Source organism: Centropristis striata, chromosome 2, assembly GCF_030273125.1.
Source record: "Centropristis striata isolate RG_2023a ecotype Rhode Island chromosome 2, C.striata_1.0, whole genome shotgun sequence".
NCBI lineage: Eukaryota > Metazoa > Chordata > Actinopteri > Perciformes > Serranidae > Centropristis > Centropristis striata.
Genome location: NC_081518.1, coordinates 25,368,988 through 25,395,089, shown reverse-complemented (window position 1 = coordinate 25,395,089; position 26,102 = coordinate 25,368,988). Strand labels below are relative to the sequence as shown.

The 26,102-nt window shown below is 38.2% G+C and overlaps 1 protein-coding gene across 1 annotated transcript; it reads left to right on the top strand.

The window, feature by feature from the left end:
- Positions 1-201: 201 nt before the first annotated feature.
- On the top strand, positions 202-25,964 carry trpm5 (transient receptor potential cation channel, subfamily M, member 5). Its single transcript, XM_059348530.1, has 26 exons — positions 202-255; positions 1,947-2,014; positions 3,684-3,840; positions 3,955-4,135; positions 4,583-4,758; positions 4,883-5,060; positions 6,804-6,868; positions 7,282-7,467; positions 7,801-7,900; positions 8,153-8,271; positions 10,354-10,701; positions 12,823-12,966; positions 15,423-15,546; positions 15,751-15,896; positions 16,673-16,785; positions 16,857-16,958; positions 19,092-19,353; positions 22,369-22,487; positions 22,654-22,786; positions 22,893-23,067; positions 23,260-23,428; positions 23,574-23,752; positions 24,018-24,150; positions 24,358-24,430; positions 24,552-24,642; positions 24,740-25,964. The coding sequence occupies exons 1-26, from the start codon at positions 229-231 to the stop codon at positions 24,886-24,888; spliced, it is 3,717 nt and encodes a 1,238-aa protein (XP_059204513.1). The 5' UTR covers positions 202-228; the 3' UTR covers positions 24,889-25,964.
- The last annotated feature ends 138 nt before the right edge of the window (positions 25,965-26,102 follow it).

The window sequence follows — 26,102 nt, the reverse complement described above, 5'->3', positions numbered from 1 at the left end:
TTTCATTAGGCAGCAGCAGCAACAGCATGTGGTCCTGATGAGAGCAATTTTCAGTTGGTTAACCAGCATGCAAAGCAATGGTGCACATCAGTGTGTCGGACAGGCCGGAGGGAGAGCCCCACCTTTGTACCACTTCCTGATGACTGAGGTAGCTCACCTGAAAGGATAAGCCCTCAGTCCTTACAGGTGTGGTGCAGCAGGAGGAGAGCAGGTGCAATCATTTGAGCCATGCAGGAGAAACAAGGAACACCTCTGGTGAGTATTTACATTGGAGCTGCTGTTTTCTTTCTATTTAACACTGTAGGTAAGTCAATATTTGATCAAGTGAAAAGATTATTTCTCTTAAATTACAATATGTAGCGAACATGATGACCAATGTTTTCATATAAAACAGTATGTTTGGGTCATGTCTACATTGTATGTCAAGGGTGATAAAGCAATATGGAAAAATCGATGCAAGATGTATGTGTTGTATAATGGAACATTTTAAAATGATTCCATAACTGTAAGATGTAATTACACAGTTGAAGAGTTTGACTAGAATACAAAGTACAAATTGTAGGTTTGATCTCAGTATTACAAATGTCGACACACATTTTATCCATTTCTCCCCTAACTCAATCAAGAAATCCTTATGTTACCCAACTGCATACTTATACCGTAAAGTACACTATTTATATGCAATAGCTTTCCTCTCTTGGTTCGTGCTAAAGTAAAAGATTGATTTTTTCCCCCATGATAATAATTTTGAGTGCCATAAAATGTTGAGATTCAAAAACAGATATTGATTTTAAAACGGTATGTGGCTTTTTTTTCTCATGAATACATCTGTTAAATGTAAAGGAGAATTCCTCATGTGTCTGAAGAAGATTGCTGGGGTCTGCAGTTTATATATATATATATATATATATATATATATATATATATATATATATATATATATATATATATATACTATAGCTGTGTGTTTGCCATCTGCTAATGTGCACAAATGTAGATTAGGTCTTCCTAGATCATCGTCTCTGCTGCTGGAGAATAGGCATGTTTATTATGCCAGACTTCAAGCAAGATGTGAAATGTGCATGCGTGTGTGTGTGTGTGTGTGTGTGTGTGTGTGTGTGTGTGTGTTAGGGTGTCTGTGCCCGTACCTTTGCATGCAAATCATCCTGTTTGCATACCCAATAGTCTTCTCCCTCCCAGAGACAGACCTGAAGTCAAATAAAGGCCTCCAAAACAAGGTGCTTGCTTGCATTAAAACAGATGGGTAAACGCAAATTGCTTCTCAGTCTGTTTGTTAACCATTGCACCACAATTCTATTAAGACACTTACCTTAATTCGAGGTACCCATGGAGGCTACTGCTTTTTGTCAAAGAAATGTGTGCTTGTGCTGCATTTTTGTTCAAATCATCTTTCACAAACAGCCCACGCATATAAGGCTGGCTGTTAAAAGTCTGTGTTTACTCAGGCAAACGGATAATCTTATCAATAATGAATGAGTTTCCTTTCTGAACTCAGTGTCATTTATATCTATGAAAATAACAATTTAGAAATAAACAGACTGTGGCTGTTTTCATTGTAAAACAATAACTACTTACAAAGTGAGTCATAATGTCATTCCAGACTGCTTAATACAACCTAAATACATTATTGTCATTTGACATAATATCAGAGGGGTTTTATGTTTTTCAGATTCTGGTGGAAGCCCACAATATTGTGGCCCAGTTTTCTTGGATTCATGTGCCTGAGTGACAGTGTTTTGTGAATTTCTAGTTCAGACATCATGCAGGAAGCACTTTGCATATGAGGCGAGGATGAAAATTCTGCCAACTTTGCATTGACCACAAGTACTTCTAAGAGCCTTCCCGTCTGTGAAAGGAGTGGCGAGTGAGTCATAATGGATTTAGAAGAAAATTGATATAATATCTGTGTTTTCATTTGTTTACAGGGGACACTGCAGCCACAGACACGATGTCTGCGATGTGGGGATGTACTGGAGTGGTCAGAGGAGCATAGGTGTGTGTGTGTGTGTGTGTGGAAGACAATACCAACAGAGGCCTTTTCCCTCCACATAAAGTGATGTATACAGTGCATTCATGCCAACTGGCAGAAGCTCTTATCTGAAACAAATTACAGCGCTGTTCAGTATTCAAAATAAAGAAATCACTATCAGATAATTTGCAAGCAATCAGATCAGCCTTGTGGTTAGCAGGCCATAAATGGATGAGGTGCTACAGGAGGCAAACATTAGTACTGGACTAAGGAGTCTTAACTAAGTCCATGTATAGTTTTCTATTTAAATTATTCATGAGAGCGGGTCATCATTTCCTCGCTGTAGAATTGAATGCTCTCTGTGAAATACTAAAGAGCAAAAGCAAAAGTGCTGCATTTGGGATACAGCAGATTATGGACAAAGCAGCTAAACCATAAAGCACTCAGGATACAGCCAATAAGGCAAAGGCATTTGGATCTGAAGTAACAGTAGTGATGTCCAAATGAAGCTTCATGAACCATTAGTTTTATTTGTTTACCCCACTCGATGGCACTTTTGGTTTAAAGAAAAGGCTCAAGGATTGTCAATTTAGTGTGCTTCCAACCTTTTGTTGAACAAAGAGAGGCTAAGGATATGGCTCACGAAGCTTCATTTGGCCATCACTAGTTCACATAATATGCAGAATGATATTGTAGAAATCTTTGACTTTGTCTGAAAATACACAGTTACCCATTAAGTTGGAATAATTTTCTTTTCAGACACAATCCTCTGTTGATTCCTATTTAAATAAACCAGTAATTACTTTGGAAGAGATTGATTAATACAATTTTGAGAAGATATTCACTTTATCTGTCAAGAATAAATCACATTGTCACAATCATTTCATGGAAAAAGATAAAAATATTTTTATTCCAACTTCATGAGCAACTGTGTATTAGGGCTTTACTCAATCAAGGATGAAAGTGAGGGTTATAGTATAGTGTTGAGTAGCAAGTTATTCAATTCAAGTTCAATTATGTATCAAATATAGCATATCAAAAAGTGTCTTTGTCATCATTTAAATGTATTAATTTCCAACTGTTATGGAAATTGGATTATATTTGTATATATTATTATATATTTCTATATATATATAGAGAGAGTATTTTAGATAGAAATGGGGGTGGCTGATGCAATCATTCTATGCGTTATTGTTCAGGAATTACGATCAGAAGAGGATAACATGGTGGCATTAATAGGTTTTTCCTTAGCACATGGCTTCTGCAAACACTGACAAGTTGCTTTTGAAAGCCCTTGCTAAATAACACCCCAAAACAGCAAACGAAAAAAAAACCACAATAACTTTCCTGTGTGACAAAACTACAACTTATTGCAGTTGGTTAAATTAAGCAGTGAGCTAATGGTTTCAGGAGAGATTATACCTTTTAAGACTAAGGAGCTGTAGTGAAAAGAGGTGAATCTTAAAGATATCCAGGAATCCCACAGGCTTATTTAAATGCTTGCTTCACTGTGGGAGAGCAGGAAGGTGGGAACAGTCTTGGTGCATGTTTATGAGGAACATAGTGAGAGGGATGTTCCAGGTGAGCAGTAGATCAAAGATGTTGCCACAGCAGCAATGATTTTGCTGCTGTGTGTTGGAAGAAGAGACTGTATATTACAGTACACATAACATTTAATGTGTGTTTCTCTCAGTGTCTTGCTGGGCTGTTCCTGCTGCTCGACAGTGGATGAGACTCTGGAGAATGTAGCCAGAGGCCTCGCCGGAAGACTGAAGAAGGAGAAGAGTCACTGGGCAGCCGGAAGAGTGGGCGACATTGACTTTGTTGGCCCTACGAAGACAAGAGGAAAGGTGAAACCAAATAACACAACAAATACTGAAAGTTATGTAACAGCACAGGGAGAGCTTGCAGAATAAATCTTTGAAGCAGAATTATGATGCATCAACTTGTCTCTTTATATACAGTTTGTGAGGGTGCCCAGCAACACAGACCCAGTGCAGATTTACCAGATGCTGACAGAGGAGTGGGGCCTTGCTCCTCCACACCTGGTGGTGGCACTGGTGGGAGGAGATGAGGTGGCTCAGATGAAGCCCTGGCTCAGGGACACTCTGAGAAAAGGACTTGTGAAGGCTGCACAGAGTACAGGTTATAATCAAGGGGCTAACACTGGCCCTGGCTTTTTGAAATCAACAACCAATGACAGAGAATAGGTTATTTGTTGCCCTCTATTGGCTGGTAGCAGAATTACTATTAACACATCACTAAAAAACTCTTTTATGTAGATGTGTGAATATTTATTAAACTGTGTCTTTTTTTTAATTTCTTTTTTAATCACATGAGTAAAATATTTTCATGACCTTTAATGCTTAAAAGGAGGACTAACAGATTGCTTTTTAACTGTATAAGGCAATGGCATAATTAGCATAATTTATAGGCCAGCTGTTTATATGGAATCCAGGACACAACTTATTGGATTGATGTATTCACAAAGTACAGACAGGCTTTTATTTTCCCTACTTCCTGCTACCAAATGCACAAAATACTCTCTATTCCACATACACACACAGATGTGACTGCTTCTCTGTTCTCTAGGGGCATGGATTTTGACTAATGGCCTTCGCTTTGGCATCACCAAGCACTTGGGCCAGGCGGTGAGGGATCATTCGTTGGCCAGCACCTCCTCTAAAGTTCGTGTAGTGGCCATTGGCATCGCACCCTGGAACATGATCCACAACCGAGAGGCACTCCTCGCCAGCCGCTATGCCAAGGTTTCTGCTCATACACAGACAATATAGAGCTAATAAAAACAGGAGCAACATCTGAGCAAATATTTACACCTTTCACACCATGCTGCTCTCTGTCTTTCTGGATACCTTTATTCATGTTCTCAAGGTGGATGAGCCGATAGTATACAAGCCACAGGACATGCCTCACGGGTCTGTGTATTCCCTGGACAGCCAGCACTCCCACTTTGTGCTGGTGGAGGAGGATCCCAACAGACCAGGAGCCACCAGTGAAATGAGGGTGAAGCTGCTCAAGCACATCTCTCTTCAGCGCACTGGTTATGGAGGTAAAGCCCTTTAGGTCACGGCTTGCAACCAGAAATGGCATGGGAATCCTTTACTTAAGCAGCAATAACAATACCATAATGTGAAATGACTTAATTTAATTTTAAAGTCCTGCATTTACTTATATAAATAAAAAAATTTAAACAGTAAAATGCACTTAAATAGTTAAAAGCAGGAGTGCTCATTCCAACAAATGGTCCCTTTCATGGCGTTAAATTATAAATGCATTAAGCATCATTTCACCGTCGGGATGTTAGTAGGACAGGTGGCTGCTTCATATATTGATAGCTTAAAAGAAAGCCCTGCTTCATATTTTATGACCTCTTCATATGGCTTGCTGTACAATCATATGCCTCAAAATTAAACAAGTGCTGTAGTGAAGTTTGTATACATCTGCTCAGAGCTGTGTTTGGCAGCACATCTCCGACTGATATTCTGTTTTTTTGAGTACTGCCGAAGGGAAGTATATGTATATATAATATTTAAGTACAAACTGCAGACTCACCAGTATTAGGGGCTTTTCTTTGAAGCCATAAATGAGCTAGATAACTGCTGCCACTTTATAGGATTTCTGTGTAATCAAAGGCAATCTGTGAAGTTTTCCTACAAACAAACAGAAGTTGTGTTTACACTCACCAAAATGAATTGTGTGTATTGAGGTATTAAGATTTGTTTAGTGCATTTCCCTTCTCATAAAACATTTGTCGAGCCATTTTTAATAATATAAATTATACATTTCATATAAATGGTGCCATATGTGCTTGCTTGGAGCCTTATCCGCCTTTGCAGGGGCACTGCTATGTTTCTTTGTGCATCAGAGGAGTAGCCTGAAAGGAATCAGGAATGTATATCACATGCAAACAAAACAGGAACCCATTTTCAAAATGATTACTTCAGCATTGGTCAAAAACTTGTGTTACAGTTATTACTTATTGCCCCTGTTGTGTCACTTTGTATAATGTTTTTATTTTTTTCTGGGAAATCCCTGGCTCATAGTATGGACCAATTAATATATTGGTTCCCAATTTAGGGAGAAACATCTGAGTTATAATGAGATGTGAAATAATTATCAGAAAATAAGGAGAGGTGCTAAAGGATGCAATTTATATTTATTTTTAACTTTTCTCTACATATTTTTTTTAATTGGTGAACTATGGATTTTTTCCCCCCCTGAGGCCTCCAAACTGTTAAAAATGGGAACATCTCTGCTGGTTTAACTTCTCACAACTCATAAGAATAAGATTAAGTATAAGATTTCCTTTATTAGTCCCACAACGGGAAAATTTCAAGAGTTACAGCAGCAAAGTGGATAGCAAAACAACAATAAATAGAAAACAGCAGTATAAACTAGAGATATAAGAGAGGTATTAACAAGCAAAAAGAAGTAAAACATATAATAAAGTATTAACAATTTACAATAAAACAAGTAGAAATTTTAAAAAAGTATTAACAATAACAAACAAAACAAATAAAAAAATAGGAACATTATATATAATGTAGACAGAGTCAGCAGTTGGATATGGAGCATTGCTCAAAGAATATTGCATATATAAATTAAATTAGAAAAATAGACAAAAAGAATGTGTTTATATCTATATTCTTTGGTCAGACATCACTTGTTTTGCAGTTGATAACAGAAGCTTATGCACACATACAACAGTGTGTCACGATATGAGAGTGGTAAAGATTTAAGACACTCTGAGATGCGTAAAATATAAAAAAAATTCACATTTTGGTTCTTGCAGGCGCAGGCAGTTTTGAGATCCCTGTTCTCAGTCTCTTGGTCCATGGGGAGCCCAGGATCCTTAAGGTAAGTTTCATTTCAATATGCTGTGTTAGTTACTCGAGAACTTCAGGGACGTGACCACAAAGAGCCCTTTTGAGAGCTAGATACAAATGTGCACAACTTGACTTTGAACAGTAGCTTAGGCTTGAGAATTAGGCTCCAAATCAAATTTTGGTTATGCCACCTCTTGAAGTCGTGGGCCAAAGCCAGACTGACAAAACAAATTCTTTCTGTTTTCACAAAAACTAATCTCTTTGGCCAGAAAGCCTGTGGAAGGCACCGCATTTGCATAAATAGAGCCACAACCGAGATTACGGAATACAGCTAACACAGATCGATATAATTCTTTGTTTATGTTTAGTTGCTGAGTTATAGAGTGAAAACGAGGATGTTTGTGAGTTTGCCTGCAAGTCAGAACACTGTGTCCCTGTCTGCAGAGGATGTACAAAGGCATTGGCAATTCGACACCATGGCTGATCCTGGCAGGCTCAGGAGGCGTGGCTGACATCCTCGTCACGCTGATGAATAGGGGCTGCTGGGATATGGACAGTGTTCATGAGCTGCTGCTGGACACCTTTCCAAATGCCCACCACAGCACAGACATCAGTAACTGGGTCAAGCTGGTGAGAGCGATGTGCACAGCATGAAGGCAGGCACATACACGGATATGCACATCACAAGACTTAAACGTTGCCAGAAAAATGGGGCACACTGGGGAAGATTGTGAGGAAAGCTAATGTGGGATTTTCATCCATACCGTCAAAATTTGTACGTGATGACCTAATTAAGGATGTGAAGGAGGAGGGAAACATATTAATGGTGCTTTTTTTTCAAGCTGACATACTCAGTGAAAGGGTTGTTATTTTAGAAAACAATGCATTAGCAGTTGAAAAAAATGTGCATTGCTTCACTCAAATGAGGTGTTATTGATAACTGACTGTCGATCTTCCAATCAGATTCAGAAGATACTTGATCATGGACATCTTCTCACTGTTCATGACCCTGAACAGGAGAGCTCTGAGTTGGATACCGTCATTCTCAAAGCTCTGGTCAAAGGTAAAATATCTTCTGATAAAAAGGCTGTCAAGAAACTTGCAATTTTCCTGGCTGTACAATTACTGGACATGTTTTGTGACATGACAGTTGCATAGAGAGACATTTCTTGACACTTAAAGCACTTAGGTTGTGAACCTGTTGACATCTTGTAAGTTGTGTGTGTGTGTGTGTGTGTGTGTGTGTGTGTGTTTGTGTGTGTTTGTGTGTGTTTGTGTGTGTGTGTGCGCGCGTGCGTGTGTGTGTGTATATCAGCCTGTAAGAGCCAAAGTCAGCAAGCTCAAGACTTCCTGGATGAACTGAAGCTGGCTGTGGCCTGGAACAGGGTGGACATTGCCAAGAGTGACATCTTCAATGGAGATGTGGAGTGGAAGGTGAGATCAATAGAAATTTTCAAAAGAGGTTTGTCAGACTCAGGTAATAAGACTTGTCTCAATTCAGTGTGGTTAAAACATTACAGTTCAATCAGCAGTCAAGTCAAATTAATATAAGTCAAATACACTTAGCATAGTTTAAAAATGAAAAGAAAACAAGAGTCTACCACCAGTGGTTCTGTGACGCTATTTCTTTGGCACGGTGGTGCTGTAAGCTAATGCTAACAGTATGCTAATATGCTCGCAATAAAAATGAATTAGTTTATTGTATTAGCCCACTAATTTGCTAAATAACACAAATCCATGCAATAGCTATAGGACATTTTACTGAAAACTAGAGGTGGGAATCACCCCACAATACGATTTTATCCCGACACTTGTGTCACAATATTGCGATTTAAGCATTTTGCGATATGGTGAGTATTGCAATATAATATCTTGCAATTTAACTGTTTAACTGCATTTTGTGTCCACAAATTTCAATTTAATTGAGAATTGTTTTGTCAAATAAGAGAAAATTCACAGTTCTGAATTAGGAGGCAGCCATGTATATAAAGAGGAAACTTGTAAAGAGGGAACCCAGAGAGCCTATTGTCATTGAGATAGCATGACATCAGAGGTCACATGAGCGCTTTGAAAATCACCATGAAACATCAAAAAATAGCTTAACTTTGCAGCGTTATTTCGACAACTTCATGACACGATATCCTGACATGGTGCATAGAGATTCCTTAGATCTTCTAGTTTCATGTGATACCAGTATTTCCATTTATTCCCAAAAGTTAGCCCGCTACGGCCTTCGGAACGGCATAAACAGCGGGCTGTCGGAACACTTAATATTGATACTTCGCGGCCATGAATCAATATAGTATTGCCATGCAAAATACCGCAATACTATGCTGTATTGATTTTTTCCCCCACCTCTACTGAAAACCACTATGTTAATCTGATGGTGGCGCTAGAGGAACAATCAGGAGATCATCAGTGTTTGTAGGATTCATCCTCTGGGGACAGTAAATGTCTGTAAAGAGCTGGCAAAGGTTTATGAGATATTTAAGTCTGAGCCAAATGCATGTATTTGTCTTCAAATAACTGTACAGATCAAGCAATCAAACAACCAAAAAATCTCGTAACCCTAATCCACTATCAGTCCGATGATGATTTAGCTTCTGGGAACAGCCGTCCATATTTCTGGGGTTTCTGTGCAGCTAGCAGATATCCACATAATAGATACGGGTTTTCAGGCCTAAACATCCTGTTCCATTGGTCATTGTTTTTTTATGTTTTCTTGTGACCAAAATCATCAATATTTCTTGTAGGTGATAATGTAATAACGCCTGAAAATTGAATCAAATTTGTACTTAACTCGATCGAAAATGTAATAAAACACAATAATGTAATAACTTCACTTATTATGTAATAAAATATCCTGACTGATTGAATTCCAGCTCAGATAAGCTTCTGAGCAGCACTGGATAGGTAACTCTTCCCTAAACATACCTCTTCACAGATTTCCAACAAATCACTACCTCTTGAAAACAACCACAAACCAACAAAACAACTTCCTGAGAATGTAATAAATTCCCAATAATGTAATAAGGTATTATATTATCGGTAAAAATTATATTACAATATCAGTGAAAAAAAAAGAAAAGATGATAAAAACCAAAATCATCATCAGTGTTTCTTTTGCTCTCCATATTAACAGTTCACAATTCATCTGCATTCAACCAAAACCAGCTCAAATGTGATTGGTCAAAACTACTCGACAATCGGACCACAAATGTAAAAAAAAAAAAGGACACAACATCCTCCATCTATATGCAGATATCTGTTAAATAGAGATTACTCATCAACCAACTGACAAGTTTCTATCCTTTGAACCAAGCAGCTAAAATATTTTTTCATGAGTATTTGTATTCATTCAATATGAAAGGGACCTAGTGACTAATGATTGCACACAAAAGTGAGTGGCAAGCCAGGTTCAATTAAAGTGAAGGAAAAAAGAACCTGACAAAAACCTTTCACAGGAAGAACAGCTGCTGTATGAGTCACTGTAACCAAGACACATGATCTTCACAGGCATGCGATCTTGAAGAGGTGATGATGGATGCACTCATCAATGACAAACCTGACTTTGTGCGCCTCTTTGTGGACATTGGCGTGAACCTGGGCGAGTTCCTCACCTACGGTCGTCTCCAGGAGCTTTACTGGTCCGTGTCAGAGAAGAGCCTCTTTCACAACCTGCTCCTCAAGAAGTACGAGGAGAAGCAGGTTCTGCTTGGAGCAGCCAGGACTCCTGGTCCACCTGGGCACCATCCGCCTGAGCAAGGGGAGCGGAAACCACGCTTCACGCTCTACGAGGTTGCCAAAGTGCTTAAAGACTTTCTCCATGACTCCTGCAAAGGCTTTTACCAAAAGATCCCCACAGTGAGTGATATACTGTCTCCAACGTTCCAGTAAATCACATATACTGCGATGAAAAAGAAATCCTTTCAGTTGATGCATTAGCTTTCATCTTGTATTGCTTCTTGCAGTGGTTCTCATCTTTTTTAGACTTGTGACACCTTGAAATGAAGCAATGTCTATTTGTGCCCCCTTGTCACAGTTTGCATTTGTCTATGAGTTGTGAGTGGAAAGTGGTTTTCCCTTCTTACTCTCTCAGGTAGTTTCATTTGATACTGGTAAACATCTGAAAAATGCGATGACATAGACAATACTGCCCTTCAAAGCCTAACTGCAGTAGCTACATTTTTGGTCAAAATTGAGTTATAACTAAAAGTGAACTCCTTGCTGTCTGTTTTATCTTGTCACAAAGTTTTAAATTTTCAATTCAGATTTCAATTTTGCTTTTTTCAGAGAAATAATGAAAAATCCAACTTAAAACCAAAGCAGTCCGCAGTAATTGCACTTACCACGGTCTGCTTTGGATAATTATACGAATTTAAACAAAAAAAAAAGCAGTGTGGCCTTGTATTTCTTCACTGTGTTGAATAGTGAAGACAAGAATATTAGAAATCATAAGTTTATTTGATAGGGAAATTATTATCTAGATGGTGATCAAGTAAAAAAGGAGATAAAATTATATTAAGACTAAAATAAAACATTACTTTATTACATTAAGTCTAAAATACACAACTCTTTGAATAGAGTTGTTAAACACTTTTAAATACACTTATCACAAAATCAATTTGGAAATGCTTATTAACTGAAAACAAAATATAAAAGCTGAAAGACGACAACAACATTGTAGTAACTGCACTCTGGTTTTGCATTGCTGTAAAAGGTTGTAATAGTAATGCAAAACTAGAGTGCAGTAACTACATTTTTGGGGTTAATGGTCATATAAATCGTCATTTTTTTTAGCATAAAAATTACATCATCATAACATGTAGAAATACGTGTCATATCACTTACCTACCTATAACCCATTTGGCTGGCCAGTTAGAAAACTTTAAAGCAGTTTTTCTCAGTTTTACCCCTTGAGTAGTTACTGCAGTTAAGCTTTGTAGGGCAGTATAGACTTAATGATAAACTGACCTCTTAGAAAACAGCAAGCAAACTATAAAGGTAGGTTCCTCTGAAAACTGTGAATCTCCTCTACACTAGTAGGAGAAAAACCTAATGTCCAAACAGTTAGGCTTTTGCAATTTTTCGGCCACCCCCAGGGAAAATTGAAAATGATTTATGTGGCAGAGCTATATAGTTTTCCTGCTCCCTATCCTGTTAGTCAACATGCGACCCCTCCATTTTTTCTTGTGACTCACTGGAAATACCCTGACCCCCATTTGGGACCCCTGGGTCAGTGGCCCTCAATTTCACCACAATTACAAAAGGAAAATGTGGATCATTGCACACCAATTGTCCTGTTACACCCGAGATTTACCAATCTCGATGTTGTGGAATGCGTGGTGTTTGTATCATGCTATACGGAAAAAAATTATAGCTCAGATCATGATCAACATGTAATTGTGTCTTTGCTGAAGGTCTGTCTGTTTGTACAATGAAATACCTATATTACCTATAATACAGGTGCATCTCAATGAATCAGAATATCATAGAAAAGTTTATTTTTGTCAGTAATTTAATTCGAAAAGTGAAAATAACACATAATATAGATCCATTAGACACAGAATGAAATATTTTATTATTATGATTATGGCTTACATTTAATGAAGACCTAAAATTCAATGTCTCAAAAAAAATTTATATTACAAAAGACCAAATTTAAATAGTATGTTTAATATGCAAATGTTGGCCCCTGAAAAGTATTTTCATCTATATGACTCAGTACTTGGTTGGGGTTATTTGACTTGAACTACTGGAAATGGTCTTTTCCATGATATTCTGATTTATTGAGATACACCTGTATGTTGTTGACAAAGCAACCAGAGAGCAAATAAAATCTTTGAAGAGGAAGTAATTAATTTTGCAATAATAACCACAGACTATGCATTAGATTGCATGACTCATGTAGTAATTGCATGTCTCTATAAACTGTGTTAAGCTACTCTGTTTACTATACATATTAATTCTGTGTGTGTATTCCAGGAGAGGCCTGCGAAGGGTCGATTGTTCCACAGCCAGAAGAATCTGGCCGAGTTAGAGGAGCGCTGCGAACATCCTTGGAGGGATCTCTTTCTCTGGGCTGTCCTTCAGAACCGACAGCAGATGGCTAACTACTTCTGGGCTATGGTCAGTCTTGTCAGCTTCTTTGGTCAGCTCAGCTCCGGCTCGTACTGTCTGAGCTCTGTGTGGCTCAATCAATAAAAGTCTAAATGTGCCTGGCATTGGCAAAAGCTATTCAAACCAAACTGAGGTGAGTTGAATTATACTTTGCTAGTTTGTATTCTGGATTCAGAGTGAAAAAGAGTGATGTGGGCCAGCAAAGCACAGGTGCAGGTCAGTCCTGCCATATGAAAATGTCATTCCAGATAAAAGAGCCCAGCAAACGGCATATTTATCATGAACTCAGGTGAACTAAAAAGCTATCTTATCTGCAAGAACATTATTCAAATGAAGGTCATGCTGCTTCATGGGGCAGTACATTCAACGAGCTGTGAGTTAGTGCAGCGTTTCTGAAGTCCTGATGAAGTTAATGAGAAATATATCCCCACATGGGATTGATGCTTTATGAATAGTTTAAAAGACACCAATCAATGATAATTGCTCTTTGTTTTCAACATCTTTTCAATGCACCTTTCATTTCTTTATTGCCCTTCCCGAACTAAGGGAACCAATTATTGTAATCTCACAAGCGGTCACCCTCATGTGCTCCTTTTCCTGCGTCTTATTTCAAACATTATCTGAAATTATGGTAATTGCATTCAGTGTGTGTACAACCCCCACTGCAAGTCTTTCCACCACTCACACTCTGCCTGGGATATCTGCATTCATAATTTGATTGTTTGAAGTATCTCTCGTGTTGAAGGCCTCATCACAATTATCCTTGCAGGCTAGCTTATGCCTGCAAAATATATCATATTTAATATGTACATATAAATGAACCCAAGAGCAACATTATACAGCGTGATGTATAAAAATATTGATCATTTGAATAAAGAGGGTTACAGTCCACACCACTGAATGTAGCTACAAATGGGGGGCCCTCTGTTTTTTTTATTATGTTGCTCTTCATCTGCACGTTAGTTCTATGAAGAATTCTGCTACAAAAAATGTTGCTATTACCTGTTGATTAGAGGTGTGAATCCCCAAAGGCCCCACGGTACGATTTTATCCCGATACTTGAGTCATGGTACGATATTATCGTGATCTTAAGCATTTTGCGATATGGTGATACAATATATTGCGATTTAACTGTTTAACTGTTCAATCAAGAATTGTTTTGTCAAATAAGAGATAATTCTCAGTCTATTCATCTCACTTCAGTCTTTTTATTTCTTCACAATGAGACATACTTACAGACTGACCAACATAGTATTCAGTCAAACTGAACTGAACTGAAATCAAACATTTATGGACGACAACAACTGCAGCATTTTATCAAACTTTCCTCGACTTTAAGCTTCACTGCTCTGAAGTTTTTTGAAAGAAACATAAAAAAGCCTAACTATGTGTTATTTGGACAACTTCCCGGCACAATATCCTGACGCACATAGATCTTCTAGTTCCATATAATACCAGTATCTCCAGTATATTCCTAAAAGTGAGCCAGCTACGGCCTCCGAAAAAAAAGGGCCGCTGGCCATCGTAACGCTAAATATCGATGCTTTTCAGCCATGAATCGATATAATATTACCACGGAAAATATTGCGATACTATGATGTATCAATTTTATTTACCCCCACCTCTACTGTTGATCATGGAAAACGACAATATAATACAATCAACATAATCTACTGTAATACCACAATAGACAATCCAATCTCAGAAGATTTTCTTTGAAAAAAAACAAACAAACACATTTTCTAGATAGTTCATTGTTTTCAGGAAATATGTTTATTTGCTGTCTCAAATGAGAGACAGTAGATACTACTTTAAATGATTACATATCAGGTCATTTAACATGAAGCTGGACCTGATAAAATCGGTTTACCAGCACCTCAAAAATCTTGAAAACCAATGTTGTGCTTTGAAAAATAGTGAGTAAATATGTGTGGCGTATTGTAAATGGCTAAATACACCAGTATGGTTATTGCAAGAGGTTAGTTTTTCTCCATCTCAGTTCTATGAAAACACCACTTTAGTGATGTCCAAGGTGAGGCGAGTCTATAACCACAATTTAAAACATTGGGTTAGACGCTGCTTTCATACCCAAACCAGTTCATAGGTGCAGACAGACTGAATCGATAACTATACCTAAGATTTTAATGTTTTCTGATGCCGTTAAAGGTTTGTTCACGTCAGATAAATGCAGGTGCAAGAGCTCTATAACATAAAATGCAATCAGTTGAGCAACACAGGAGTGCTTACATTTTATTTAAGTCTTCAATTAAGCATCATATGTGATTGTTAGTGTTAAAGCGACAGAAACCTTTAGAAACAGTAGGTGGACTTGCAGGTAGAAATATATATTTTGCACCCTGATGCACACACACAGTACATGCAGCTTTTTAAAATTTTAAACTAGATTTTTCAGATCCCTCGCTCAGACCCATTTCTTGGATCCAGCTTTCTCTCTAATCCTTCAGGGCCCTGAGGCAGTTGCGGCAGCGCTGGCGGGTTGTAAGATTCTGAAAGAGATGGCACGACTGGAATCTGAGGCTGAGTCTGCACGTAGTATGAAGGAGGCGAAGTATGAGCAGTTTGCCCTTGGTGAGTACATAAAGAGTTTGATGACAACAGCTGACAGCGTAATCAGAAAAAGTGAAGGTCAAAGCATGGCGAGAGGTACACTCGCTGACCCCAGACAACAAAAACACATCCTACTGGAAGGAAAATAAATCTGAATCTGAATGTGCAAATTCTTCAAATATAGCCGAATGGCTGACACTGTACCCACTGTTGTTCTTGTGGCAGATGTCTTTGGAGAGTGTTACTCCAACAGTGAAGACAGGGCTTATGCTTTGTTAGTGAGAAGAACACACTGCTGGAGCAAATCTACAGTCCTTAACTTGGCCACTGAGGCAGATGCCAAATCCTTCTTTGCCCACGATGGAGTTCAGGTAACAAGGAGACACATCCATATGCTCATTTGGCTGCAATGTAACTGATTCCTCCAGCTATTGTGAAACATTTTACTTTCACCCAGCAGTTTCCAAGTATTGTGCATTTGATTAAGAGAGTTATGGAGTTCATTTTGCTGCCTTCTCTACTGAAACATAATGTTGCCCTGTAGTTATTATTAAAAAAAACTTTCCAGGTCATTGCCTGCCATTAGATTCTTATTTCATATCATTTTCCTGGTCAATGGACTTCATTCAATATACTGTATGACCTTAAAAGACATCCTTGCCAGTACAAAGTCATCATTGAGAGTTAATTGGTGTTCAATGTCAGCAGGGAAAGTAAGTACGCAGAAAACTCCAGTCTGCAAAGTCATATTTTATTTAAGGCACACAGTTAGAAAAAAAATATATCCTTCTGAAATGGGAAGCTGCGTAATGTTTCAAGAGAATGTGGGCTTTACTGGTTTCATACAAAAGCTGGGCAAACCCGTGATTAAGCATCAGCTGTCCTTTCATGTAAGTGAGTCATCGCTGTTGAGAGAAAACGTTTCACACATCATGGTTTGATAAGAAGGGAACATTAGCATTTTCTTCCTTTAACCAGCTGGCATTACTCCCTGTATGATTATTCCATGGGTTCTGTCACAAGACTGCAAGGCAGAAATATTCAACAGCCTATGAGGCCCTCTGGTGGTGAACTTTGTATGAATTTTAAGTTTGTCCCTGTGTAACCCTGTCTGATTAAAACCTAAATGATGAAAAATGTCCTGTAGGCTCTGCTCACCAAGATTTGGTGGGGGGCGATGACCACAGACACAGCCATCTCCAAACTTGTGGTGTCTTTCTTCTGTCCACCACTTATCTGGACCAACCTCATCAAGTTCAGGTGATCAATCTTATGCTTATCCATGTCCAACATTTTTGTTGTGTTTACTGACACTCAAATGTGTTTTTCAGTGACGAGGAACTCGATAATCGCAACAACCGTGAGCAGTTTGTGGAGCTGGACAGTCTGGATACAGAAAAGGCTTTACTGCTAACTGACGACGATGACCCCTTGTGAGTTTGCAAGAAAATAATACTCAGATTGCTGATAAATATTATGAAAATGTAGAGGTTTGTCTGCTTATTCTCATTCTTATTCTCATAATTTCTTTCTGCATTAGTAGACTGACAATAGAGCTGCACTTGACCTCAGCTTGAATTCAACTAAAGTATAAAAGTCAGAGATGCACCTCACTTATTCAAATCTTCATTTCTACTTGGAATATATAATAAATATGAGTAAAACACTTGCTAGAACCCACCAGACATGTTTGCATTAGATGATGTTAACAGTAGCCGTGTTTCCACTGAGTACTTTTTGGAAAGCCATTGAGTGTTTTGGCTACACCCAGTTAGTTCCCCTCGGCCTCTGTTCCCATACAGGTACTTTTGTAGCGGCGAACCAACAGACTTCCAATGTGACGTAAATAGTTCTACGGCTCTTTTGTGATTATTCAGCAACAATTTTGACCGTGACGTCAGTGACACAATGCTAACAACAGACCGACGCGGCAAGTCCAAACAGTCGAGACATCAACATGAAAGGAGAGGAGATGGTTTCTTGTTTGCGATACTCGTCTCAGTCTGCTCTGCTTAATTCTTTTTAATATGCCGCTTTTATGTTGTGGTTGTGTCGAGTTCTACTCTCGTCATACCTAGGCCTGTCAAGATAATTACTATATCCACTTATCGTTCGATACATAAAAATGGACACGATAGTTGTTTTCTGGACTCAATATGTTGTCGTTTACATGCGTGACTTTTTGTGCTTTTTGTGTTGTGTTTACAGTAATGCTGCAAATGTTTGACAGGCAGTACGAATTGCCGGAAAAAAATTTCTCAAGCAGCCAGTCCAGCTGTTTATATGTTATTTTAATAATTAAATAGATACTTAATGATTATCTCATTGCAATGATTTGTTAACAGAGCCTGAAAGTCTATTTTATTTGTTTTGGTTGTAGTTTATTTATTTATGTTTAGGATATTTTTTTGTAGGATATTTTAATATTTATTTTCCACATTTCAATTCCAATGTTTAATATTCTCAAGATTTAAAAATTAATTGTTGTAGAAAAGGATGTATTTATTATGCTCTAATTTTGTTATAAAAGTAAAACAACATCAATACAAAGATACTTTTGTTTATCGTGATAGTTTCTGGGAAAATATATCGTCCTAAAAAATTTGTTATCGTAACAGGCCTAGTCATATCCCGCCTCAACAGTATCCAATCAGCTCAGAGAGTACCTACCCGAGGCAGGTACTTTCTGAGCAGCTACCTGAGCCGCTAACCAGTGAAGTTGGGCGGATCCTCTCTCCCTAGCCACCAAGGTTAGAATAGTTTTGGATTTTTTATTAGTTTTAGTTTTAATTTCGTTGTGAATTTTTGTTTTCAAATTCAGTTTTAGTTCGTTTTTAGAGTGAGTTTGCTAGTTTTAGTTTAGTTTTTATTTTTTGAAAATGCTTAGTTTTAGTTTAGTTTTTATTAGTTTTAGTTCTTTTGTAATGGGCTATGTGTTTGGTGTGAGATTCAGAGGTCATAATAAATTTTGCCTTTATTTCCTTTGGCTTATGCATCTTAGCCCCAATGAGGTTGTTAACTTTTACAGTTTCAGGTGTTTTGAATTTTGGTTCAAGTGTAGACATTCCAGTCTCAATAAACATATTTACCATGTGTTCCTGCAATTTCACTAACAGAATCCTCTTTCTAATAGAAACACAGGATTATGTATGAAAAAAGTTGACAAAGACGAAAACGAAGGCCATTTTCACTATAATATTAGTTAGTTTTAGTTAGTTTTGTAACCTCACATTACAGCTTCAGTTAGTTATCGTTTTTTAAAAACTCTTGTTTTTATTTTTATTTCAGTTAACAAAAATGTTTTTTCAATTCTAGTTTTTGTTATTTCGTTAGTTTTCGTTAACTATAATAACCTTGCTAGCCACACCCATAGCAGCTCACTGGGAAAAGTACCTAATGGAAACACGCCTAGTGATGGCGTCACATCCTGCAACAACTAGTAATCAAGCATCAATTAAAACATCAAAAACATTTCCATGTTCTGATGTATATATTTTGTTATTTTTTAGTTTTGTTCTGTGTGTAAAACTTCCACCTGAGTGTCTTCCCCACTCCTTGTTTTCCAGGGACTCTTCACCTGGAGGAGATCCAGCTGCTCAGAGCTGTGCCTCTGTCTGGTGGCGTTACCTGCTCCGTCGCTGGCGTCGCTTCTGGAGCGCTCCCGTCACCGTGTTTCTCGGTAATGTCATCATGTACTTCGCCTTCCTCTTCCTCTTCACCTACGTGCTCCTGCTCGACTTCCGCCCGCCGCCCCCCCTAGGCCCCGGACCCCCAGAGATAATGCTCTACTTCTGGGTCTTCACCTTGGTGCTGGAGGAAATCCGACAGGTGACTTGTCAACTCATCCATCTCATTGGTGCTTTTTATAATCCTATTTCGCATTTTCAAGCACATTTTAATTTCTCAGATTGCTTTTTTGTATTTTTTTGGTAGGGATCTACATCTGTCTACGCAGTGTGACACCCATTTTACGCTGTTATTAGATGTGTTTGCATGAGAGCATTTAGGACTGAAAAGTCAGCCGTATCTGAGTAGGAGGTGATGTGAATCGCTACAATAATTTCAGTGTCTCTGGGGTCTTAAGGATTCATGAGCCTTTCACCTTTCTGCATGACTCCCTCCTACGGTGAGCCAGGTCAGACAAGCATGATCCCTTATTGCACTGATCCCGCTGAGCCGGCCTCCCTTGGGCACAAAAGCCCCAGATGAGACAGGCCTTCACCGTGTTCCCTCTGCTCGCTTTTTCAACATGCATCTCAGAAAGTCCCTGAGCTGAACAGAACTAAGGCACAGATTTCCAAATAAAGAACCACACTGCTACAGGCGACCCTGGCATGCTACCAAGTCCATGGGTGCACGCCTCTCCCTGAAGGAAGGCAATGCCACGGGGGCCTCTTTTCTCACAATACTTGTCATAGAACAAGGTCAAAGACTGTAGGTTTACGGGGTTTTTAAATGTGATAGATGTGCTGATGTGAGGCTGCTTACTCTCACAAAGTTGTGAAAGCCAATATGTTGTTTGTGGTAGCAATATAAAGTGTCTCATTACATCAACAGACCTCATTGGTGTTCACATGCCAGGGGAGGATTTTCTTTCGTTGCTAGCAGTGCATTATTCCAAACAATTTGTATAATGTCAGTCTAGGAGACATTTTAGATGACCAGAGCTGTTTTATCGCTAGTCATACAAAATGTTTCACTGCAACTGCAACACCAGTACATCTGATATGGCATTTAATTAGTTTACCCTGAGTCTCTACCTCTACTCCTTATGTCTAGTTTACAGAAACTTCCCGCTCTATTTGCAAATCACTTATGCCCTGAAAAGGTCAGACACCATCAGCAGTGCTGCAGATAAATTGCCAAGGAAGACCAGACTCCCTGACTCCCCTCTTTAGTATAACATTTTGCTGGGGAATTGGAAACACACTAACAAGGTCTGAACTAAAAATATCTACTAGAAGTAGATTTAGAGCTGGTTAAGATAGCTATGTCTTGCATTTAGCTTTGGGTATTTATTTATTGATACAGTTTAAAGTTACTGGGACAGTGGGCATCAATAGGCATTTCTGTAAATGTGCCAGTTTAGCTATCTTGGCCAATTTTCAACTGTAGTCCCTAGGAAGTTGCAATGAAAGCTATAAAAGACACAAAAATTACATTGAACCGAAACGGCAATATTGTACACAGCTATATTCATTTAGTAGCTGCGGCCTGCTAGTCAGCCTCCACTTGTTTTCACGGTGCATGTATTTACTAAGTGTTAGGGTAAGAACGTATTAGACCCACCTTCAAAATAAAAGCAAACACATGTAGCTTTCAAAATAAGAGCACATGGATGTGTTAACAGAGTCCATCTCAGAATTTCCAAGAAGACTGTCAAAATATGATGTCTTAAATAAAACATAGAAGAACCTGTATTCTCCTTTACAATATTTCATAAAAAATATGCAATGATTAAGATGGAATAGTGGGGTTAGAATGTACGAGATGACACCTAATTTAGGCTTTTAGGGTGAAAAATTTCTCCAGAGGAGTATGCCCGCAGACCTCCCTAGTTAGTATAGGGAATCCCATAGTCTCATAAAATCCTGTGGAAATCTCTGGTTCTAAAGCTTGTTTTGCAGTCGAGTGTCATTTTTTTAATGCTTTCTAAGTTGATATTTACGTGCACACACCATCCAGGGGACAAATAACCCTTTACCCCCACTGCTGAAAAAAATACACAAAAGCATATAATGTGCTTTAATACAAGGACACTTGGTCGTCATGTTTGGCCCTGTGGTAGGACAGTCAGGGCTTACACAGCAGTCTATCACTTTATGAAAACAGCATACTTCCCTGAGCTTGTTCTCAAACCAACTGTGCCATCCAGGGACCAAGTGCTGCTTCTTGATGCATTTACAGGTGCTCTGTTTGAACCACATGAGACACCTCAAATGTACGCTCTTAAGTGCAAGAGACATTTTACAGGATTGAGAATTTGGGACACTGCAGGTGCTTCTCAAGCAGCAGGGCTGTGTACCTGCGGGCTCCCTTTCAGCCCTGCAGGTGTTTCTGAATAAGATTCCAGTATTTGACCCGGCATAGGGCATGTTAAAGGGACAGTTCACCCCAAATTACATATTCTTTCTCTTACTGACTGCAATTTATCATTCTACATTGTTTTGGTACCAGATGGTGCCATATAGTTCATATTGTTTTTGAGAGAAGGCAGACATCTCGACAAACACTCACAACCCACACCAAAATAATCTAGATTGATGAACAGCACTACAAATCCTGGGATGAACTGTCCCTTGAGGAAAATGAGGAAAATATTTGTGGCTTAAAAAGATTGCCATTTTTTATTAAAGCCCCATTTCCTATAAACAGTTAGAACCGAAATTTAAAAAACTGATTTTTTAACTAAATGTAATTTATTTAATAAATAAAAACATAAGTAAATAAATAATAATAATTAATAATCAACATAAAAATAAAAATAAATAATACATACATAATAGTTGTAATTTGTAATATTAATACATAAATAATAACAATAAATACATAACGTAAATCAATAATAATAAATGATAAAATAAAATAAATCAATAATAAATAATTAGTATTTGTAATTATTTGTATTTATTATTATAATTATTTAATTTATGTAATTTATCCCAGTATTTTCATCAAACATATCATTTAAAAACATAATGTTTGAATTAGAAAAGTCCGTCTTGCAACCAAAATAAATGCCCCATCACATATCAAAGATAATGTTGCTGGAAAATGGCTATGATTTTTTCATTAACTCCCATTTTAAGATTACAAATAATTACGTCTTCTTTTGTGACACAGAGCTTCTTCACGGATGAAGAGATGAACATCTTAAAGAAGTTCAAGCTCTATGTAGAGGACAACTGGAACAAGTGCGACATGGTTGCCATATCCCTCTTTGTCGTTGGGGTTTCATGCAGGTAATTGATATTAAATGACACTGAAGAAATATAACAGAGCACTCTAGATTTCATTTAATGATTGTCTAGGCTAGAGCTGGAATAAAGCAGGGAGATAATTAATAACTGAATGTGAAGAAAGGGGTAGGACTAAAAAAACAAACACTTTTTTCTTTTGATTTTGCAGGATGGCGGATAACACGTATGAGGCAGGACGGACAGTTCTGGCAATAGACTTCATGGTGTTCACTCTACGTTTGATCCACATCTTCGCCATTCATAAGCAGCTCGGCCCCAAGATCATCATTGTAGAAAGAATGGTGACCAAAATAAAACATGGCTTTATAAATAGACTGATCATTCAAACTTTAATCGTCATAGATGTTTCTCCTAAAACTAATAAAAAAAGATGTTTCTCCTTTACAGATGAAGGACGTGTTCTTCTTCCTTTTCTTCCTGAGTGTGTGGATGATTGCGTACGGTGTTGCCACCCAGGCTCTTCTCCACCCCAATGACCCCAGGATTGACTGGGTGTTTCGTAGAGCCTTGTACCGCCCCTACCTGCACATTTTTGGCCAGATTCCTTTAGAGGAAATAGATGGTAAATGACACTACATGCTCATTTCTGGATTTAGTCAGTTTAGGAAGGTTACAACTTTGAAATGTGTGTTTATTCATAAAAAAAACATGCAGTGGGACTGTTGCCTGAATGATATTAGTGATACTTTTTGTTGGCCTGAATTCTGTGTTTTTTTAATCTAATTTTCTTGTTCTTTCATTAAACGGCGCACAGCTGCTCGCATGCCTGAAATCAACTGCACCAATGACTCAGAGGAGATTATTATGGGCCTACGGCCGCCATGTCCCAACATCTATGCCAACTGGCTGGTCATCCTGTTGCTGGTTATCTTCCTTCTTGTCACCAATGTCCTGCTGCTAAATCTGCTCATTGCCATGTTCAGGTCAGAGGCTTGGAATCCAGAAAACCCTCCTTATGTTTGTCTGTCTGATGACATGAGTTGGCAGACGCCAGTGGCTTCTTTCTACATGATAAAATCAAAGAACACATGCTGATTTTATTTGCTTTTTTAAAAAAAACATTTGCAGCTACACATTCCAGGTCGTGCAGGGCAACACAGACATCTTCTGGAAATTCCAGAGATACAACCTGATTGTGGAATACCACAGCCGTCCAGCACTGGCCCCGCCATTTATCATCATCAGCCACCTCTCTCAGCTCCTCCTCAGCCTGGTGAAACAGCCTGCATCCAAGCAGGAGCATCTCGGTATGAAGGTTATTTCTGTATGTACATATATATTAGATCATATTCCCTTTGGGGAATATTTATTTTAAATAGATACTGGAACAGTTCATGGTGGCTTATCTGGCCAAATTAAAACTAAATAAAACACTGAAAACAAACTGGGCTTATCTCTGCCCTTCACCTGTTCTAACCATGGAAATTGCCTGTTGCTTAATTGGTTATCTGACTGCCTCCTTGTGTGTGTGTGTGTGTGTGTGTGTGTGTGTGTGTGTGTGTTTGTTACCAGAGAGGGAGCTGCCGGTGGGGCTAGACCAGAGGCTCATAACATGGGAGTCGGTGCAGAAAGAGAACTATCTGGCCAAACTGGAGCGCCAGCATTGGGAGAGCAGTGAGGAGAGACTCAAGAGCACCTCCTCAAAGTAATCATTTTGCAATTCTGTAAAAAATCTGCAAACCGTAATACAGTAGGAGCAGGAGCAATAGATATTTTTCTTTTGAGCAAATGAGCTTTTATAACTGCACACTACAAGCCTGTAGGTCTTTTAAAGCTCTTCTGCCCCCTAGTGGTAAAAATGGATGATTGCAACATTAAATATGATTCTAACTGTTTCTTGCTTGTGAACAAGGGTTCAGAGCTTGCTGAGGATTGTTGGTGGGTTCAAGGACCAAGAGAAACGACTGGCATCCATGGAGTCTCAGGTAAATCAAAAAAAAACCCCAACCTCAACAGCACCGTATGACCAATAATCAAGTTGCATTTTCCTTGTTCGTGTAACACTCGGCTGTGAGGTATCTGAAAGGCTGTTCTGGCTTTTTCTAGGTCAGGTATTGTGGAGAGGTGTTGTCCTGGATGGCAGAGTGTTTTGCTCAAAGCACACTGAAGTGCGGGAAAGAAGCTCCAAAAGCTCCAAGTGAGTCAAAAATCAGAAACAGGAACAAGTGATTGTACTCTTGCAATACTGCATGTATTTAGATCTGATTTAATATCGTTATGACATGAAATTTCAGTGTCTCTGACAGGCGACAAGGAGAGCTGCACGGATGCACCTCAAGGTCAACCAGAGAAAGAAGTGAAACCAGAAGGGGCTGAAGCCAGACCAGGTCCCTCAGGATATGGAGCTAACAAAAAATTCCCTTACATTGATGAAGAAAACTGATAATGATAACTGGACTCACACAGACAGCTATTTATGATAACATATGTCAGATTTTTAGAATATTTTGAGGTATGTTAACAGTGTAATTCAGGTAAAGGGAAAACTTATTTGGTTAAACTTGAATTAATAAATTGAAGTTATTGAAATATGTTTTTCTGCTTTTCTGGGTATGTTTGCAGGGAAATTTGTTCTAAAGCTTAAAACACATATTCACTCCTTTCTATTAATTTTTTCAAATTAAGATTAATTTTATTAATTTCAGGATAGGACAAGACTACTCTGTTAGCTTTTCTTTTCTTTCGTTATCTTATTGAAAATATTTTATTTCTTTTAGTGATGCAAACAGTACACAATTTTGGTTCCTTGGTTTTTTAAATAAAAACAATATACAGAATTTAGATGTTCAATGCTGCAATGGCTGTAACTTTAAGTAAGCTTAGCTTTAAATTAGGGCTATTTTCATCAGTATTGTATCATATGCAGAAATTCATTTTAAAAAAGTATTTTAAATAATTAACATTTATAGTACTCATTTATTACACAATCAAATTACTTTGAATGGCATCACAACTACACAATGTTACAGAGAAGACATAAAACAGACAAACAAATACAATATATTAATAACATTATGTAAAGGCTTAACAGGCAGCATATTGGTTTAAAGACATTGACCCATGGTTTTGGATTTATGTCTACTCTTGAAATATCTTTTGAGGTCACATTAGGTAGGAACGTGAGTAAAAGGCACCATGAACTCTAGAAGCAATAGGAGCAACTCAGTGGCTTGAATGTATTATGCAAAAAATTCTGCAATGGTGATGAGCCGACTAAAAAGACACTTCATGTTGAAAAAGTTGCTGTTAATTATTACCGATTTTTACCACAGTGATGCCCTAAGAACAGTACAGTCTTAAGTAGTGAAGAATGAATCTTGAATCCATATGAATGCTATTCCTATCGCTTAAAATTACCTTAATTAAGAGGTACCCTGTGGAGTTTTACAGTCAGTGTTTTTCATCAAAATGCACTGTAAGTATCAATGAGGTTCAACTAATCTGTTAAATGTATTTTCTGCAACATCAAACATTTATCAAAACTGACTTTCGAATATATAGCATTGTTTGCAGATATCCATCCATACATTCATTCGTAGTCTTCTTCTTTGTCCTTTGCTTGAACATTACTAAGCTGCTCGCCATGTTACCGCCGCC

Bases quoted from the DNA above. Each gene is read 5' to 3' on its own strand.
- trpm5 (XM_059348530.1), top strand. From the start codon at position 229: ATGCAGGAGAAACAAGGAACACCTCTG. The intron at 2,015-3,683 runs GTGTGTGTGTGT...TGTTTCTCTCAG, and splicing joins GAGTGGTCAGAGGAGCATAG to TGTCTTGCTGGGCTGTTCCT. The intron at 24,431-24,551 runs GTAAATCAAAAA...GGCTTTTTCTAG, and splicing joins TGGCATCCATGGAGTCTCAG to GTCAGGTATTGTGGAGAGGT.